This window comes from Melitaea cinxia, chromosome Z (genome assembly GCF_905220565.1).
Source record: "Melitaea cinxia chromosome Z, ilMelCinx1.1, whole genome shotgun sequence".
NCBI lineage: Eukaryota > Metazoa > Arthropoda > Insecta > Lepidoptera > Nymphalidae > Melitaea > Melitaea cinxia.
The window spans coordinates 22,142,861-22,162,375 of record NC_059424.1 but is presented as its reverse complement, the minus strand read 5'-3'; the positions used below and the strand labels follow the sequence as shown (position 1 = coordinate 22,162,375).

The window sequence follows — 19,515 nt, the reverse complement described above, 5'->3', positions numbered from 1 at the left end:
AAACATTTACCTGGGGCACACCAGGAAATTTCCTGCTCAAAATCTGGAGCAGCCCGACTGGGGAAGCACCTTGACCTTACAGAAGATCACAGCTACATAATATGGCTTTCAAGCAGTGTTGTTCCTGCGGTAAGGGGACCAGAGCTTCTGGAGTGGGATTGGAGAGAGTCGACAATTAACGGATCATCACGAAACATTCATCATTTGTACACATACTCGTATTCTTGGAGATATTGGAAGAATCATGGGATACTTTTTATTAAAAAAAAAAATCAATGCGAGCGAAGACGTGAAGCTAAAAATAAAATATAAATAAATAATAATGTTACCAATCCGAAATTGAAAAATTCTAGAAAAAAATATAGGGGTAGCTGGTTCATCTCGTTTGTTAAAAAAATTATATATTAACTTTATGAATACGCAAGCATACGTTACGAAACTAAATTAAAAAAAAACACACTTTTCGATTACCTTTATTGGACACCAAGAATCATATGACATGAAATACAGATTAAAGATATGGCAACAACTGTGGCTACGTTAGTTGTGTCAATACAGGTGACTACGATCGTTTGTGCGGTTGATCGCGGCATTTCTTAATTACAATATTACACAACCGTAATTTAATAATAATAATCAGTATTATCGCTACGCAATGGCACAGCTTTGAAAATATATATTTAAAAAAAATATCAATAGTATATTAAAACTCCATCGAAATATCGCTTGAAGTAAACGTAGAATAAGTACAATTCGAAGATAAAATTTGAAATTATAACGTAATATATTATCTTAGCTTAATATTAAAAACTACAAATGCAACGTTACAGGGTAAATAGTATAATATAGTTAACACAAACATCACATGTTTAAAACATATATCTATCAGTCAGTTTAGTAGATTAATATAAAAAATATGAGAATTTTGTAAAAAAAATTCATAAAAAAGACAGCATCGCTTCGAAAGTCAGACTGTTTAGATTTTTTTTTAAAACACTTATAAAACCTCGGGGTTACCTTTACAGGTTAAAATCGCATAAAAGTACTAAATATAGGAATAGATTATACATCTTTGGCGTTTATTAAATAATCAAAAATTACGTAAAATTCCACCGGGGGGTAGATTCAACCCCAGAAGAATGATCTTATTTTTCCTAGACTACATTACCTATTAATGCAATTCCGATAATAGACTTCGATTACAATTACATGATATCATGATTCAAATAAGTGTTATGTAATTACATCTATGTCGAGTTTGACTCTCGACTCCAATACACTCATAATGCAAGAAGTCATACGACTAATGTATATTTTAAATATTTTCTTAAATAACTACAATTATCCATACACAGAGTAATATGGGCACAGAAATAGAGATTCATTGACTATAATAATGTTACTACTTCTAGAGATGTTTTAAAGATATGCAAGAACTATTGAAGATGGGGGTCCGTTCTGGTTTGCCGAGTTATGCCTCATGCTGGTTCTTATGGTTTTTTAGCTACATCGGGGTTGGATCTCATGTTCTTTAGATCAAGGATGTAGGACACTTCAGTGTCGCTGATGTAGCCCGGCATGCCGACGTAGTGAGTGGGGTAGATCAGTAGCGGGTTCGCTGACAGAGCTATCAGGTTACGGTTTGGGAAGTAGGACTTCCAGGTCGAACTGAAAATATAAATATGATTAGTGGCCAGAAATATATTTGATTGCTTAATAGTAAGAAAGGGTGACGCGTTCAGGTGTAGTGGTAAGTGTAGTGACCTAAAACGCCGGTGGTCGCGAGTTAGATACCCTTTAGGGCGGGATTGGTTTTGGTCTGACGATTTTAATCTATCAAATAAAGAAAGATAACAAATGTTTAGGGGTAAATTAGACTCGTTTAGTGTAATAATACCAAGATCAGAAGATGCAGGAAGAATTGGTTTGAACTGAATCTGGTTTTTTTTAACAGTCCATTTACCAAGAAAGGCTCATCATTATCATTACAGCCTATACAGTCCACTGCTGGACATAGGCCTCCACAAGTTTACGCCAAAAATAACGTGAACTCATGTGTTTTGCCCATAGTCACCACGCTGGGCAGGCGGGTTGGTGACCGCAAGGCTGGCTTTGTCGCACCACCACCACCAAGAAAAGCTACAGACTATATAATATTTTGAGTTTGCTCTTTAAGAATCGATTTACATATAAGGCCTCTCCCGGTATGAAAAAAATACGAGGATAAAAATTTACGGAACGAATTACCTCGTTACGTTTTTGTTAACGCCATCTATCGGAACTCTATTGGTTTCCGATAGATGGCGTTATTTGATTATTCTTTTATCTTTTTCTTAGACTGGTGTCTTTTTGTACCTATTTAGACAGTCGATCTGAAGCAGTAACTTCCAGTCGTGCGTCGGAGCTGACACACATTTATTTATTATTAAATTTAATGAAAACGCAAAGCGCGGGACAAAGCAAGGCTAAATAACACTTTGCCGCAATCTTCAGCGTCAATTATAAATGTTGATGCAGTGAATGTGAGACGACGTGTGAATCATTAAAACAATACTAACTTGGGGTGAGAATCAAACATAATTGGTATATATTCATCTACAGGCAACATTTTTTGCAGGGGTTTGGCGTCCAGTAATTTTTTAGCTCCGCGGTAGGTTATTATATAGCCAACAGTCCAGTACGAGTATAGTGGCTTAGTCGTGTGGGGGGTGACTATCTCCTCCTCTGCCTCCATCAGGATCTTCCGGCCCAGGTATCTGAGGGTGGAAGTGATAGAATTTAGTTAGTTTTAAACTGCAATTATCATTAGCTATTAAATTTAATATCATCATTCTCACAGGTTGTTATTTATACCAAAGCTGGTCTCTCAGAACAGAAAAATTGTAGATGGTTCTATTTAATAAATTAATATTTGTAAGCATACGAAGAATAAAATTTTATAAATTTATTTTATTTAACTTAGGTAGGGCACAGAAGAAAAGTTCCTGATCAAAATATAGAGCAGCCCGACTGTGGTAGCATCTCAACCTTACAGAAGACCGCAGTTAAATAATACTGTTTTCAAGCAGTGTTGTGTTCCTGTAGTTGAGTAAGGTGACCAGAGCTCCTGGGGGAAACTGGGGTTAAGGTTGGCAACGCGCTTGCAATGCGTTTGGTGCTATCGGTGTCTATAAGCTATTGTAATCGCTTACCATCGGGTGAGCCGTACGCTTGTTTGCCGACCTAGTTACATTTTTTTTTAATGAAGATATTAAAAAATAATCTTTTCTTCGTCACACTAAGCAAATACCCCATCCCTACCCTATCTTCGAAAGTATTTTATAGATAACCCCATATAACAGGAATATAATAGGAACACAACACTGCTTCGGAGCAGCAATATTTAGCAGTGATCTTCTGTAACATACCGAGTGTGATGGTGTATATGTATATATCCATACCGATACTTAATACACCATAAAAAAACTCACATGAAGTCATAATCCACGTCCCTGGTCTCCGACAGTATCTGCGCGAAGTTTTCCCTAAATCGGGGCTTGAAATGTACGTCGTCTTCTAGAACCATCGTCAGCTTGTACTGTTTCTGGACGATCTGTTGGACGTGTTAAATTATATTGTTATTACTTCTTTTTGTAGTAAAACTTCTTTACGGACGTTTGGCTTGGGGCGTGAGCCGGCGAATGTGTGACGAGAGCGTTACGAAAAGTGCGTTCGGGCGAGGCGAACGTAAGTTACAAAGTTTTACTTCAGTCGTGTGGTCTAAAGCAGTCTTTTTTAAAATAATTTCAGAGAAAACTTGAACGGGAGCAAACGAGTAGTTTTTGATTTATACTTAATAAAATAATGTGTAATGTCATTGAATATTTTGTCTACTACCCACGTTATACATGTAATAACATGCGAGCAAACACCATTATCTGATATTATGAAACTGAAGTGTTCGTATGTTCGTTTGAACGTGCTAGTCTATATTCTATTTTTTTTTTTGGAATAGTCTTAAATAGTGAACAATAATGGCGTACTTCCGACCACAGACAATAGAGTAATATTGTTAGTATAGTAAAGTTACACAAAGAGCAAATGAATGAACAATATTAATAAGCCATAGACGAATATAAAATTCATTTTATGTTCAAATATTTAACGCTAACATATTGATAAAATTATTTCTAAACCTAATAATATATTGAATACTTTTGCTAAGAATTAGTAGAGGTACTGAATTACGAAAAAAAAAAAAAAAAAAATTAATCAAGCATCTCTATAAAAGACAACAAATTTATATTTCGTTGTGTGAAATGGTCGGTGAAAAAACGTCACAAATAATATTTACAACAACATAGGGCGGCCTGTGTCTAGAAAAAAGAAAAGTCGACCCCTATTAATATTATTGTCACATTATTTGCATATATAGTAAATACTATGAATAAAAAACCTTGCGCCGGCGGCACACTCTCTAACATCTAAAAAAAGGACTAATAACGTTGTTGTGCATTGTCCAAGAGGCTCTCATCGGGTAATCCTAAGTCTCATCCTAAAGGCTTAAAAAAAAATTCCTGTGAACTACAGTAAACTTTTATGCCATTGCTATGTGGTATACTTAAATATTATAAGGGATAGCGTTAAAAATGTTCATGGGTGAAATTAATTTTCAGAAATATTCATAATATAAAATAAAATGTATGTGTATATATGTATGTATGTAAGTAGTGTGTGTATATGTATATGTATGATATATGTGTATATGTATATGTATGATATCTATATGTATCTATGTAAGTGTATGTATTTATACCTGTAAGTATGTAATATATTACAGTTCTTTAGCTATTACGTTATTAATTCTTGCACTGTGTTCCCCGCTATATGACCCTCTCTCACATGACCATTGGTTGACTGGAAGAGATCTCTTCTAGAGATAAGTCCACCTTTGCCATCAACTTTATGTATAATTTTTCTGTACATTATTTTTAGTGCAATAAAGTATATAAAACTTTTACAATGAACACTTTACCATAAAAGATTGACATTTGCAACATTTTGTAAGCATTTTTTTGCGCTCAACATAAAAAAAAACAATTAATAAAAAAAAAACAAAGTAATAACAAATCGCTTTATGGTAACATTATTTAACAAATTATAATTCGTGAAAATTTAAAATATAGGTAAAGAATATGGCCTATTTTATCGCTTATGCCGTTCATTCACTTATACTCATTCACCTCTAAAAATATTATGATCACATCTCTATTTGCCTTTTAAAAAAAATTATTGAAATGTCATATTCAAAAATATTAGTTATCTGTACTCTCAGAATTCGTATTTTAGTAGTTTTTATGTGTTTAAAATGATAAATTGATGTTTGTTTTTAGAGAAATAAATAGTAAATGGAGTTTTACAAGTGTCCGTAAGCTAATGTGTTTATTTATTTTATTTATTTATTTATTTATTTATTCATAAGTCAACACCAACAAGTAGTACAACAACAAATACAAAATTAATAAAGTTAACATCGGTATCTAGATAATTGCCTACTTTTTTACAGGTGTTCCTAAATTACTAAGAATATCGTCGAAATCGAAACAAGTCAAATAAAAAATTGTCCATTCAGTATACAGTAATAAATATTCGAAATTAAATTCAATATAAATATACAAAATAAAATCAACATTAATGTCAATGTGTTGTGAAATTGAGTGATAAATGCGGAAAAAACGTGAATTACGATTGACAGGGGTTTGTTTACTAAACAGGACTCTTCCAAAAAAGCGGAATATAGCAATTAGTGGTTCGAATTGAAAAATTATTTGTGTTGGATAGTCCATTTTCCGAGGAAGGCTATGTATAGGCTATACAGTCATTTACTAAGTTTTTTTCCTTAATTTAACGCGGGCGAAACCGTGACCACAGCTAGTTGCGATAAAGTGAATTTGGATTATTTTTAAGGGATGTCAGTAGTTCAAATTTCAATAAGTACCGTCTTCCAGATATTATAGTGGCTTAGAAAACAACCCACTTCTCCGGCTTTCATCGGCCTGTAACAAAATAACAAAACATTAAAACTAAATAATTACAAACTAAAATTATAAAAGAAACCGTATATGTACATCATCACTTCAGCCTATCGCAGTCCACTGCTGGACATAGGCCTCCACAAGGTCGCGCCAAAAATAGTGCGAAATCATGTGTGTTGCCCATAGTCACCACGCTGGGCAGACAGCAGTCGCCATCGGTCGGCTTTTTGAGTTCCAAGGTGGTAGTGGAACTGTGTTATCCCTTAGTCGCCTCTTACGACACCCACGGGAAGAGAGGTGCTGGCTATATTCTTACTGTCGCAGCCACACAGCACATATGTAATATATACTTTATATCCGCTAGCCTCTTCCGTCGGTCTGTGCGTTTTGCCGATGTCTCACTACTTTCCTAACTCCAGACCATCTCTTATCGATTTAGCCTTTGTCTCCAGTCCTAACCTTGTTCTTTCTCATGGCTAAATGTCGTCCCCCTTTTCTTACCACGACCTAATCTACCTAACGTACAAAGTGCGCCCTCCTAAAACAAGATGCAAACTTTTCCTTCATTAAGGGATAATATCACTTGCCTTTTATGGTAGGGGTCTTCGTAGTTTTTCATCAGAGTAATTTTCAGGGTCTTTAGAATTCTGTGGTTCAGCATACTAGAGAAAAAAATAAAAGGTCATTTAAAATTATCAGTACCAAATCAAAAATAATAGAAATTATTTACTTAGAAAACATTGAAAAAATAATTGTGTTTGCTCGCAAACGAAAAAAAAACCGACTTCAATTACATCGACGAGTAATACAACGCAGATCGACGAAAAAATAGTCAAGTAACAACGCATTATCAAAGATTACTCAAAAAGTCGTTATCAGATCTCGATGAAATTTAAATGTAACTACATGATAATCATCGGCTTTCGATTAAATTAAAAATCATTAAAATCGGTACACCTAATAAAAAGTTATAGCGGATTTTCAAGAAGTTCCCTCGATTTCTCTGGGATCCCATCATCAGATCCTGGTTTTCTTATCATGGTACTAAACTAGGGATATCTTCTTTCCAACAAAAAAAGAATTATCAAAATCGGTACACCTAGTACAAAGTTATTGCGGATTTTCAAGAGTTTCCCTCGATTTCTCTAGGATCCCTTCATCAGATCCTGGTTTCCTTATCATGGTACTAAACTTGGGATATCTCCTTTCCAACAAAAAAAGAATTATCAAAATCGGTACATCCAGTAGAAAGTTATGCGGTATAATACAACGTAGGTCGACGAAAAAAGCGTCAAGTAAAAACGCATTATTAGATATAGCTCGAAAAGTAGTTGTTAGATCTCAAATAAATTTAAATGGGACCAATTGGCACACACCACCTTTCGATTAAAAGAAAATTTGTCGAAATCGGTCCACCCAGTCAAAAGTTCTGATGTAACATACATAAAAAAAAAAAAAAAAAAAAAAAAAAAAATACAGTCGAATTGAGAACCTCCTCCTTTTTTGGAAGTCGGTTAAAAAGTACGAACACTTCTCGATTGTTCTTTGTCTACATTGCTAATCAGCGGTAACACATTATCTATAACTAGATGACCCCGCAAACTTTGTTTTGCCATATATGTTATTGACCCCCCTTAATTCTTCCTCCCCCTCCTTATAACTTCATCAACACAAAATTTCATAAAAATCGGTCCAGCCGTTTCGGAGAAGTATTGTAACTAACATTGTGACACGAGTATTTTATATATGTATAAGATTTTTCACTGACTTTTTTATTCAATTACAATAAAATATAGCCTATGTCACTCCTGAATAGTGCAGCTTTCTGTTAGTGAAAGAATTTTCATGATCGGATCAGTATTTGCGAAGATTACCCCCTACATACAAACAAAGTTACAAACTTTATAATCTTTATATATATATATATATTTCTTATGTGCGTGTGTATGTCACTGAACTCCTCCTAGACGGCTAGACGGATTTAGATGAAATTTTTTGTGTGAGTTCAAGGGGATTCGAGGATGGTTTAGATTCACAATTTGATCCACTGGAAAATGTTTATTTAACTAATTTTTCATTTATAAGTAGTTGTTAATTTTAGAATGTTTTACATTGGATCCGGTAGACTGCGCTACCATCGCAGCAACAAATATTAAATATTATTTTACTTTAATTTCAGTTTGTCCCGACAGTTGGTGCTGCGATCAAATTGAGAAAAATATTTGAAATTTTGTGTTATGGCAAAACAACGTTTGCGGGGTCAGCTAGTATTAGTATAGCTTAATTTATAACAAAGGAATATAACTTGTAATTTTGCTAAACGACACTTCCAAAGTTCTTTCTTAAGAAGCCTTCTTTACTATTTCTTCTTTACTTTTTTTTAACTGAGGTAGGGCACAGCAGGAATTTCCTGCTCAAAATATGGAGCAGCCCGACTGGGGTAGTACCTCGACCTTACAGGAGATCACAGCTAAATAATACTGTTTTCAAGCAGTATTGTGTTCCTGTTGGTGAGTAAGGTGACCAGAGCTCCTGGGGGATTAGGGACTGGGTCGGCAACGCGCTTGCGATGCTTCTGGTGTTGCAGGTGTCTATAACCTACGGTAATCTCTTACCATCAGGTGAGCCGTACGCTTGTTTGTCGACCTAGTGACATAAAAAAAAAACTATACAAAGTAATTTTCCGTGTGGTTTATATAAAAAAAGAGATATTACAACATATACAGAGTGGAAATAGTAATAGGAGAAGTAAAGAAGCAGCAGGATAGGGATGTGTGGTTGTATATAGATAATAGTACAAGTAATAGGATAGATATAGTAGTAAATAGCAGGGTAGGGATAGAATTAGGAGAATTAGGTAGTGTACACTTACGTCCCGTCCACAGCGGGTACCCTCATAACCTCCATTCCTAGTTCTTTAAAATTTAACAACATCATATTCTTTCTCTCTGGGCGTCGATTCAAGTTTATCATGTAGATGTTGTCGCAAAATAGTTTTGACCTTTTGGGATATGAAACAAAGCCCTCCAGTGTAGGGTGCAAGGGTATGGGCTTCTCACGGCGTATGGCATCTAACTTCAGATCGACTAGTTTCTGTTGACTCTCGGCTAAAGTGTCAGCGGGAGCTAAGATATAGCCGAAGAAAATGTCGTTGCAGAGCCGGGCCTTGATGCCTGTGAGACATATATTGATGTAGTAAGCTTAGGAAAATAATATTTCACTTGTACATAGCAAAAAAAGATTTGAATGCAGTTTCATTTTCATTGTGCATGTGAGCTGCCGGTCAATATATATATAAAAGCAAAACAAGTAAGTAATTCAGAATATTTTATTGCAAGCACATCATAAAAATATTATCTTGAACTCAGTGTCGCTTCGAAATTTTAATACTTCTAACACGTTTAAATTGTAATGTCATTTATGTTCGTCAATTTCGTATTAATTCAGACGTGGAAAAGAATATTTATCACATTTCTTGTTATTTGGTAAATGCTTTCGCAAGTGACATCACGGATGGTTTTGCTCACTATCGATAGGTTTTTGACATATTGCGTATGGAGCTCACGTCAAACCGTGACGCCGCGTTGGCGAAACGGTTACAGCCATGGATTGTGCCTGTTGCGCTGGCGGTTGCGGGTTCATTTTTATTGGCCATACAGGTGTTTGCCGTGGTCTGGGTGTTTGTGCAGTCCTTGTGGGTCTCCCCACCGTGCCTCGGAGAGCACGTTAAGCCGTCGGTCCCGGTTGTTATCATGTACACCTGATAACGATCGTTACTCATAGTGGGGAATATATCCGCCAACCCGCTTTGGAGCAGCGTGGTGGATTAAGCTCTGATCCTTCTCCTACATGGGGAAAGAGGCCTATGCCCAGCAGTGGGATATTACAGGCAGAAGCGTTACGTCAAAATTATATCTCTAGTAATTAGAAGTAGATAGAATATTGAAACTGGCACACGCAGCGCAAACAAAGAAGTAATACAATCCAGCAGCGCCATCAAATTAAATTAACACCAAATGCGTCACACTCAGCAAAGGGTTCATAAATATAGACAATATACAATCGCTATCGCCCCGCAGTCGCTATCGCAAAAGCCAGTCGCCATGACGATAAATGAATACATATAACATACAGGAACGTCGTTTTTTAATATCATATCAAAAATCGACCGACTGAATAGTTACGGGTTTCTGTAAAGATCTCACTGTAGACGGCGCCACGGTCGCTTAGACCGAATATAAAATCATCATATCAAAAATTTCGATCTAGCGGGTACATCGTTCCATAGCTTAATTGGCTAGAGCGCCGACACGGTCAGTCGGAGACGCGGGTTCGATCCCCGCTGGAGCGGTCGATTTTTGATATATTAAAAAATTTTTAGAATTCCCTAATGTGTGGGTAACACAAAAAAAAATCGTACAAATTAAATAATACATATATATATATATATATATATATATATATATATATATATATATATATATATATATATATATATATATATTTCCCTAATGGGTAACACAAAAAAAAATCGTATAAATTAAATAATACATATATATATATATATATATATATATATATAACATCCATAATTGAGATGGAAATTAAACACCTGTAACAGGGAACACCTGCGAAATATCCTAAGGGGTTAGTACGTACCTGCTCGTTTAGCGGACTCGGCGAATGCGGCCACGTGATTTTCCGGTCCTTCATAATGGCTGATATTCTTCGGGTCGTAGGTGATGTACTTGGTCAAGTGGTGTTTCAATGATATAAGGACAGCGGAGAAAACCAACGGTGGTTGACAGCAGCCGAGAAACCTGCGTTCCCTTTTAACTAGGTGCATGTATGTCTTTGTGTCCTCTTCGTTTAAATCTTTTGACCAGCTCAACCTAAGGACAAGTTACCGTTAAAAAGTATCGTACAAAACAAAACAAAAAAAAATTATGAAATCTAATATATAAAATTCTCGTGTCATGGTGCTAAACATTGAACTCCTCCGAAACGGCTCGACCGATTTTAATAAAATTTTGTGGGCATGTCGGGTAGGTCTGAGAATCGGCCAACATCTATTTTTCATACCCCTAAGTTATAAGGGGTGGGGGATTAAGCGGGTTAATAACATATATGGCAAAGAAACGTTTGCGGGGTCAGCTAGTATTTATATACATATATTAATAAACAGAAGTTTCACAATAATTTTAATAATAATCTGTTTCAGGAGCATCAGTTCAGGTTTAACTTTATATTTACGGCCACGGAAACCAAACGAAAGATTAAAAACGTTTGAACAGTTTGTCGTTTTTTTTTTTTTTTTTTTTTTTTAATTTGTTCAGAGCCTTTAACATTTAACTTAGTTTTGTTTTTAATTCGGACCTTTTCTGTTTAGTGTTTAAATTATATGACGATTTATAGAACAAAATAGCATCTATGCAAATAAATATACTCGTAATATAAAATAATAGAGAAACACTGATAATTTTAGAGGTTTTTAATGTGATGTCGGAAATAAACACATTTTTTGCTTTATATTTTATATTTAGTAGCAGCATTGCACCCGTGCGAAGCCGGGGCGTGTCGCTAGTTTTGTATGAATAAATTTTGAAACGTCAAGTTCAAATAAAATCTAAATATTCAAATAAAGTATAATCGATCAATCATTTCATCATCATCATCATTACAGCCTATGCAGTCCACTGCTGGACATAGGCCTCCACAAGTTTACGCCAAAAATAACGTGAACTCATGTGTTCGATCAATATCAACTAAAATTTCTTAATAATGATATTTAATCAACCAAACGCCACACAAAACTCATACATAAATAAACCCCGGTAACAACTTATTTAAAGTAATTAAAACTTACCAGAAATTGGAATACGCTTCGTCTGAGACGAGCATAGGCGCGACTGCGGCGTATCTCCGCATTACAAGAAGCATCAGCGTATCCGCTTCCGTTAAGAACACGTCGGCGTCCAACATCTGCGAAATAGATCGCTAATGAACTAGTTTCGCTACTCAGTTGCTATCATAAACATTTGGTAGCGATTTCGCGGACTCAATCATATTATACGTTACAGACTGAACAGAGGCGCAGCAAGGAGGGAGGCAAGGGGGTCATCATGCCCGGACGCTACTCACAAAGGAACGCCAAATGGTCCGCAAAACAAATAATTACTGGACATATTATATGGTTTTCGAATGGGGCGAGGGGCGGTTACAAGATATTGTGCCCCGGGCGCGAGTTAAGCTCGCTACGTCACAGAGAGTGAATTGATGAATCAATTAGAAAGACTTATTACTTATCTAACCTCAAATGAAAACTCGTTTGTCATGGTTATCTACGACATTACGATCTAAATCAATATCAAGGGGTAAAAGGTAGTCGATAAGAAACTTACGAAGACATAGTCATTATCCGTAGTTCTGGCGTAGGTCAAGGCCTCCTCTCGTACGTCGATAAGATGTCGGTCCTTCCTAGTAGCCGAGTTGGGCTCGTCGTAGGGTTCGTGTATTTCGGGGGGAGCTGTTATATTGAAATGTATTTGGATGTCGTTGTAAAGGGGCTCGTTCCTCTCGGCCCAATCCTGTATAATCTGCAGACTTTCCTCGTGAGTGTCCTCAGCTTTAATCCTATGATAAAAAATCACACTTCAGTTATAAGAATTTGTCTCGTCATTTTATCTGAAGAATAAGATCGACCTCACGAAGAAAAGCTAAACTGAAAGTTTGCAAATGCCTTGGATACTCTAAATATATACTCGCCTCTTAACGTGAAGTAATATCGTCATTAGATATTTAAGCGAAAAGCATATTTCAAAAAAAAATGTTGCGACCTTCGACTTCAAATATCCAAGGACAGGTGACGTTATGCGACTTTAGCCGACATTTACAAAATAAAATAAAAATCTAAACTTAAACTTCATCATCATCATCATCATCATCATCATCATCATCATTTCAGTCTATCGCAGTCCACTGCTGGACATAGGCTTCTACAAGTTCGCGCCAAAAATGGCGTGAACTAATGTGTTTAGCCCATAGTCGCCACGCTGGGCAGGCGGGTTGGTGACCGCAGGGCTGGCTTTGTTGCACCTAACACAAACTTAAGCTTATTCCTATTTATTAAAATATGTACCCAAAACGTGACTAGCTAAATATACCAATTTAATAAATAATAAAGGTTTATATTCCGGTAATTGAAAAAAAAAAACGAGTGTGCTTTAGACCCCACGACTGAATCAAAACTTCTTTAGATCCGTCTAACTTATATCTCCCTCTCAACTTCCGTTCGCCTCGCCCGATCACACTTTTCGTAACGGTCTCGAAACACATTAACCAGCTTACTTCCCCAAGTGTAAAGAAGTTTTTATTTCAAAAATCTAAAATAACAAGAGGAACGTTATCAACTGAGACGTTTAATAAGAAACTCATTCATAACATCGCAGTGTAAATCTCCAACCTCTCTAAGCCTCTTAACTGTATCCACATATGCTACACGATCATGTTTATTACGACACTCAGTTAAAGAAAGCCATTCAGACAGTTCCTGATTTACTACAAGTACCTGGGTGACCGAGCTTAGCTCGGTATAGTATAATATAATAATAAGTATATTTTTAGTAAATCGTGTTTTTTAAAAATCATATATAGATACGAATTACATATTTGTCAGCAATAGCACTGTCGTACGCAATTAGAAAGGAATTTATAAACAATAGATGCAACGATCGCGCCATCTAGCACATCGTTCGATAGTCACCTACCCTCATTTATTATATTACTCGAATTGTTCGGACATGTATAAAACGAACGATGTCACCTCGGCTAAGGCAGTCTTGGCTCTGGCTTGGCACGATACATTTGTTGTATCCTGCTAGTAGCTTAACCTAGACTCATTCGATAATTAATTTGTGCATACGAATTAATTGTTACATATTATGGCGGATAACTCGAGCAGTGAAGGTGAGCGTCGATGCGCATCTCAAGGGAGATCTCCTTAAACCTACACCTGGGTCGCAAGTCCTAGGCACTGCTCTGAGTTACCCCCTATGCCATACGATAGATTGGATCGGATCGCATTACAATTTTGTTATAATCATTTTAAGTACTACCTACATAGTATTGTAAAGAGTGCGAGTATAACCTACGCCCGCGCCCTGCAAATATAGAAAAGGAGCTTCCAATTCAGTCGAAAGACTACATATTTATAAAATATGAATAATATTTCTTTTTACCGACAATAATAAAAAATATAAATAGTCAAAAATATGAAAATAATTAAAAAATAATAATTATAAAATAGGAATAATATTTTTCAATTTTACCGATATAATAATAAAAAATACGAACTGGCTATTTAAATAAAAAATAACGTATGCAATTAGAAAAAAAAAAAGAAAAAATAATAATCGATCTTTGAAACAAGAGGATTTGAACCACGATCTTTTCGGTCGATCGCGACCGGTCGATTTCCCCTAAGCTATTACAACTTTATTGAAAAGTGCGAAATTTATTTTCGTATTCGAACGATATTGTAGCCATTTTTTCATTGCCTAAAAACAGGGATAAAACGACATTTTCTAAAAATGAATCCTAGCTAGATTTATTTATCTCCCCCGAAATTCTCTGCATACTAAATTTCACGAAAATCGTTGGAGCCGTTTCCGAGATTCAGATTATATATATATATATATATATATACAAGAATTGCTCGTTTAATAGTATAAGATTTAATTTTTGTCAGGGCGCGTTGAGTTATATGTCGGATAACAGGGATGTCCGGCGCGAGCTCGGGGAGGCCTATGTCCAGCAGTGGACTGCGATAGGCTGCACTGACTGACGAAGCTATTGCAACAAGTTGAGGTTCGTGTTGAGGTAGGGCACAAAAGGAAATATTTTGCTCATAATCTGGAGCAGATCTCGACCAAATTTAAATGGGACCACAAGACAAGCATCAGCTTTCGATTCAAAACAAAAATCATCTAAATTATTTATAAAGAATAATATGCTACTCTGCCCTCTAGTGGATAATATAGTTCCCTACGTTATAGTAGATCTGGCCGTGTAACATCATTTGACCGATAGTTGCAACCGAAGTAGTTTTATTGGGTTCCGATAGATGGCGTCACGACAACGACGCGTACGCGCCGTCACAAAAATACACGTCATCGAAGATTAATCAAAGAGTACAATCAACTTAAATAAAATGGTACATCAAAATTACATATTACTACAAAACAAGCACCAGCTTTTGATTAAAACAAGAATCATAAAAATCGGTACACCCAGTGAAAACTTGTGCGGTAAAATACAACATCGATTGACGAAAAAATAGTCAAGCGAATACGCATTATTAGATGTAACTTAAAAAGTTCTTGTTAAATCTCAATTAAATTTAAATGGGATCACATGACACGCACCGCCTTTTGATTAAAAAAAAACATCTAAATCGGTCAACCCATTAAAAATTTTTGAGATAACATACATAAAAATCTTAAACTAGCTGTGCTCCCGCCGTCGTTCGCGTGGAATTTAACAAAAAAAAAATACTGTTCAGTTCACGGAGTTGTAAAATAAATAAATTTTTAAAATAAAAGTAGCCTAAGTTACTCCTTACTTAAATCAGCTATCTGCCACTGAAAGTCCCGTCAAAATCGGTCCAGCCGTTTTAGAGATTAGCCGGAACAAACAGACAGACAAAAATTGTAAAAAATGTTATTTTGGTATATGTACCGTGTATACGCATTTAGTAAAAAGCGGTTATTTTATTATTACAAACAGACACTCCAATTTTATTTATTTGTATAGATTACGCGTCACGTTGTCCGCGATGCGCTTCTAAACTACTTAACCGATTTTAATCAAAGTTGCACAAAGTGTGCAGTTTGTACCAAGTTGAAAGATTATATTTTATTTCGATATATTTATAACTATTATATTCACAAAAATAATATAAGGCGGAACGAAGTTCGCCAGGTCAGGTAGTAAAAAAATAAAAAATACAGTCGAATTGAGAACTTCCTCCTTTTTTGGAAGTCGTTTGAAAACAATAATATAATCCACAATTTTTTTTACGAAGTGTTATACTGTAAATGACCTTTTATCTTATCTGAACTTCACTATGTTGAACTCGTTCAGTTTATAATTAAAAAAATATATACTAAAGAATTTGACATATTTGCATATTCATAATTATAGGAAACGTATTCAGTTCAGCCTATCGCAGTCCACTGCTGGACATGGGCTTCCCCAAGTTCGCGCCAGACGGTTTTCTGCAGTCCTCATCCAAACATCCTCGTCGACGTATTATTTATCTTTAATTCCTTGTACTGTTAGCGGCTTTATCCTTCTCATAATACATAACATAGCTCATTTAAATTTCTTTTTGTTACAGTCTAAATACTGTACTGTGAGTCTATGACATGAATCAATATGGTCCATTCTACTGATGTTACCCAAATCAATTTTAACCCAACCACACCACCCACACCATTAGTGTCTGACCACAACCGGTCTAGGCGCGCGCAATATGTATGACCTATATTTCGTATTGATCGCCCGCCCGGGCGACTAGGACGGGAGGTAGAATTTTTTTAATTGATTGATACTTTTGCTACCTTAATTTTTTTCGTTTTTCTTTTTTTATTTAATAATGTCGATCTTTTTTGACGTTCGTTAATTGTGTATTATCGTCACCTTATGGGAAAATAAATTTTTTCATTACAGTATGTCAATGTCTCATGTTGCATATTGGAAATTTATTGCATATTAATGCAAAACAAAGAACTTAACACTATATATTTTCTCAAAAATCTTTTTTTAGTTTTTTAATAACATTTCGATTTTTTGCTCTTTTAAAAACTATAAGTTCAAATTTCAAATGGCAGCAAGCCAATGATGGCCAAATAAAAGTCAACCAATCAACGATATTCAACCTCCGTATTCTTTTCTCATTGCCACTATTTTTCCTTTTACTCGGGGCTCAGATTGATAATTATTTTAATGTTATATTTTAACTGCCCTAATATTGACAATTGCATGTTTCATGTAGGTCACCCCCTTGTACCTCAGAAGGCAAATTTTGTCGGTACATTTTCTTAATAGATAGGTGATAACGATCATTATTCATGACAGGGAAATTACCCAACTAACACTGCAGAACAAAGGAGTGGATAAGGCTCCAATCCTTCATCTAAACGTTGGAAAGTCCTCGGAATATCAAATAGCACCATGTTTACAAGCTATTCCTCAATTGCCCTACACTAATATAAGTACTGTTTTCAAGCAGTTTTGTGTTCCTGTGATGAATAATGTGACCAAAGTTCCTAGGGGGGATTGGGGGTAGGGTCATCAACACGCTTGTGATAATTCCGCTGCTGTTGCAGGTGTCTATAAGCGACCATAATCACTTACCATCAGGTGACCCGTATGCTTGTTTGCTGACAACTCATTTACCGACTAATCTCCATTGTATCTTCTCCATTCTACGTGACACTGGTAAAATTATGTGCCTTCTTGTCTTACATATTAATAAAATATTAGAAAAACCTAATAAACTATATTGATTCTAAGTGGGTTATGCCACGCCTTACAAAAATTTTCAGTATGTAAAAGTCGGCCATTTTGATTGCCACCCCACAAACATTATTAATTGAAATTCAATTTAAAATGAAATTCAGAATTTGTTTCCCTAATCTATATTTGTTATTGGTTACAGTTTACACACAATAGTGTAACATGAATAAATATGGTCCATTCAGCCTCTACGTCCCACAAGCCTTTCATAGATCTTTCACCATGTAGGAGAAGGATCGGAGCTTTATCGACCACGCTGCTCCACAGCAGATTGGCGGATATAACCTTCTTCTTCGTCTTGGTTAATGGCTTTCAATAGTGTCAAAGCGGATATACTCGTTACTATGAGTAATAATCCCTATCTATCTAATAATATTTGTGACAACTGGGACTTACTTAGACAGCTTTGGGACAGCTTAGCATGGTCACCGAGGCATGGTGGGCAGACCGACAAGGACAGACATCAAAACGGAAAGAAATATTTGTACAAATACAAATTATCAATCTTTCCTTATTATGTAGTATATTCATTCTTGTTCATTGCATAAATGAAGACTAATTTTTGCTTGTTTTCATTGTCTTTATATCTATACAAACAAAAAAATTGGAGTGTCTGTTTGTAATATTAAAATAACTGCTTTTCACTAAATACATATGAATGTATACACGGTACATATACCAAAATAAAATTTCTATAAAATAAAATAATTTTTGTCTGTCTGTCTGTCTTTTTGTTTCCGCTTAAACGTTTTTGACGGGATTTTCACTGGCAGATAGCTATTGTAATAAGGAGTAACTTAGGCTACTTTTATTTTAGAAATTTACTTGTTTTATAACTCTGTGAACTGAACAATAACTTTTTTGTTAAATTCCACGCAGACAAAGTTATGGGCTCAGCTAGTTATTTCATATATTCCATGTATCAAGATATATGTTAAAATTTCCAATAGTTTATCTTCAATCAGCAACCAGTCCATTTAGAAGAAAGTAAATGGTATTAAAACTCATAAATATCATTACTTCATTAGTTCTGAGATTAATATTATTTAGAGAAATATAATTTCACCCGACACCGTTTTTTTTTTTTTTTTACCATGGTGCATCGCATACCATCCCCATTTGTGTTTTGTTAACAATCTTTCTAGGCACACGCAATAATTATTGATTACAACAAAAATTAATGGCCTTCATTGGGTATTGATCGCCCGGGCGACGGTTTCATTATTGAAATTAATATTACTATACTTACCAAACATCGATGCACTCTTTGGGGTATTCCAAGTTCTCGAGGCAACTTAAAAAATACGGCAATGTATGCCCCTTGCTTTCAGATAAAACGGATATTAAGACTCGCGGCATTGTCGCTCCTTGATGATCGTAACAAAACAAGTTCCCGAAAACTACAATTAAAAGAAATACCTGGCTACTATAAGACGAGTTTTTCATTTTTAAATTTGTTTTAATTAACACAGCAGAAAATAAACTATTTATTTCGCTAGTTTCACATGGAGCGGACAACGACTATACTTTATCACGTCCTATTCTGAAATGAACATTGATTGAGTAATAACTAATAACCCGGTTACATAGTGCGCAGCATCCCTGAACCCGGGGCTCAATCACAATTAAAAAACTTAAATCGATAAAGCTAAAGACCAATAGAACGCCTGGAGCCGGCCGGGACCAAGCCGGGACCACAGAACATATATACCCTAAACGGGGCCGGGACGGATTGCTCTGATGTTGCCAGGGTGCTGTCACGGCTGCACAGAGCAAAGAGCTTTAGACAAAGAGTACCTATATAGGCTATATATAAAGCTTCAAAGTAAAAACAAATGTATGGAAAGTAGCGTAACCTAGCGACTAGGTCTCAAAACTGAACTCAACTATAGTCCTAATCTCTACTAGATGTCGCTTACATAGC

General features: G+C 35.6%; 1 protein-coding gene across 1 annotated transcript; it reads right to left on the bottom strand.

The window, feature by feature from the left end:
• Positions 1-1,446: 1,446 nt before the first annotated feature.
• LOC123668927 (glycosyltransferase 25 family member) lies at positions 1,447-19,286 on the bottom strand. The gene is made up of 11 exons (XM_045602617.1): positions 19,248-19,286; positions 18,841-19,134; positions 12,416-12,647; positions 11,881-11,996; positions 10,674-10,906; positions 8,887-9,214; positions 6,602-6,676; positions 5,978-6,035; positions 3,471-3,592; positions 2,559-2,756; positions 1,447-1,668 (listed from the first exon to the last, which is right to left on the bottom strand). Exons 2-11 carry the CDS (start codon positions 19,035-19,037, stop codon positions 1,491-1,493), a joined length of 1,737 nt encoding a protein of 578 aa, XP_045458573.1. The 5' UTR covers positions 19,038-19,134; positions 19,248-19,286; the 3' UTR covers positions 1,447-1,490.
• Between the last annotated feature and the right edge of the window lie 229 nt (positions 19,287-19,515).

Coding starts and splice junctions, on each gene's coding strand:
- LOC123668927 (XM_045602617.1), bottom strand. CDS start 19,037: ATGAAAAACTCGTCTTATAGTAGCCAGGTATTTCTTTTAATTGTAGTT. Junction 12,648..18,840: donor AAAGAGTGCATCGATGTTTG/GTAAGTATAGTA, acceptor TTTTTATCATAG/GATTAAAGCTGAGGACACTC. Junction 6,036..6,601: donor GAAGACCCCTACCATAAAAG/GCAAGTGATATT, acceptor ATTTTGTTACAG/GCCGATGAAAGCCGGAGAAG.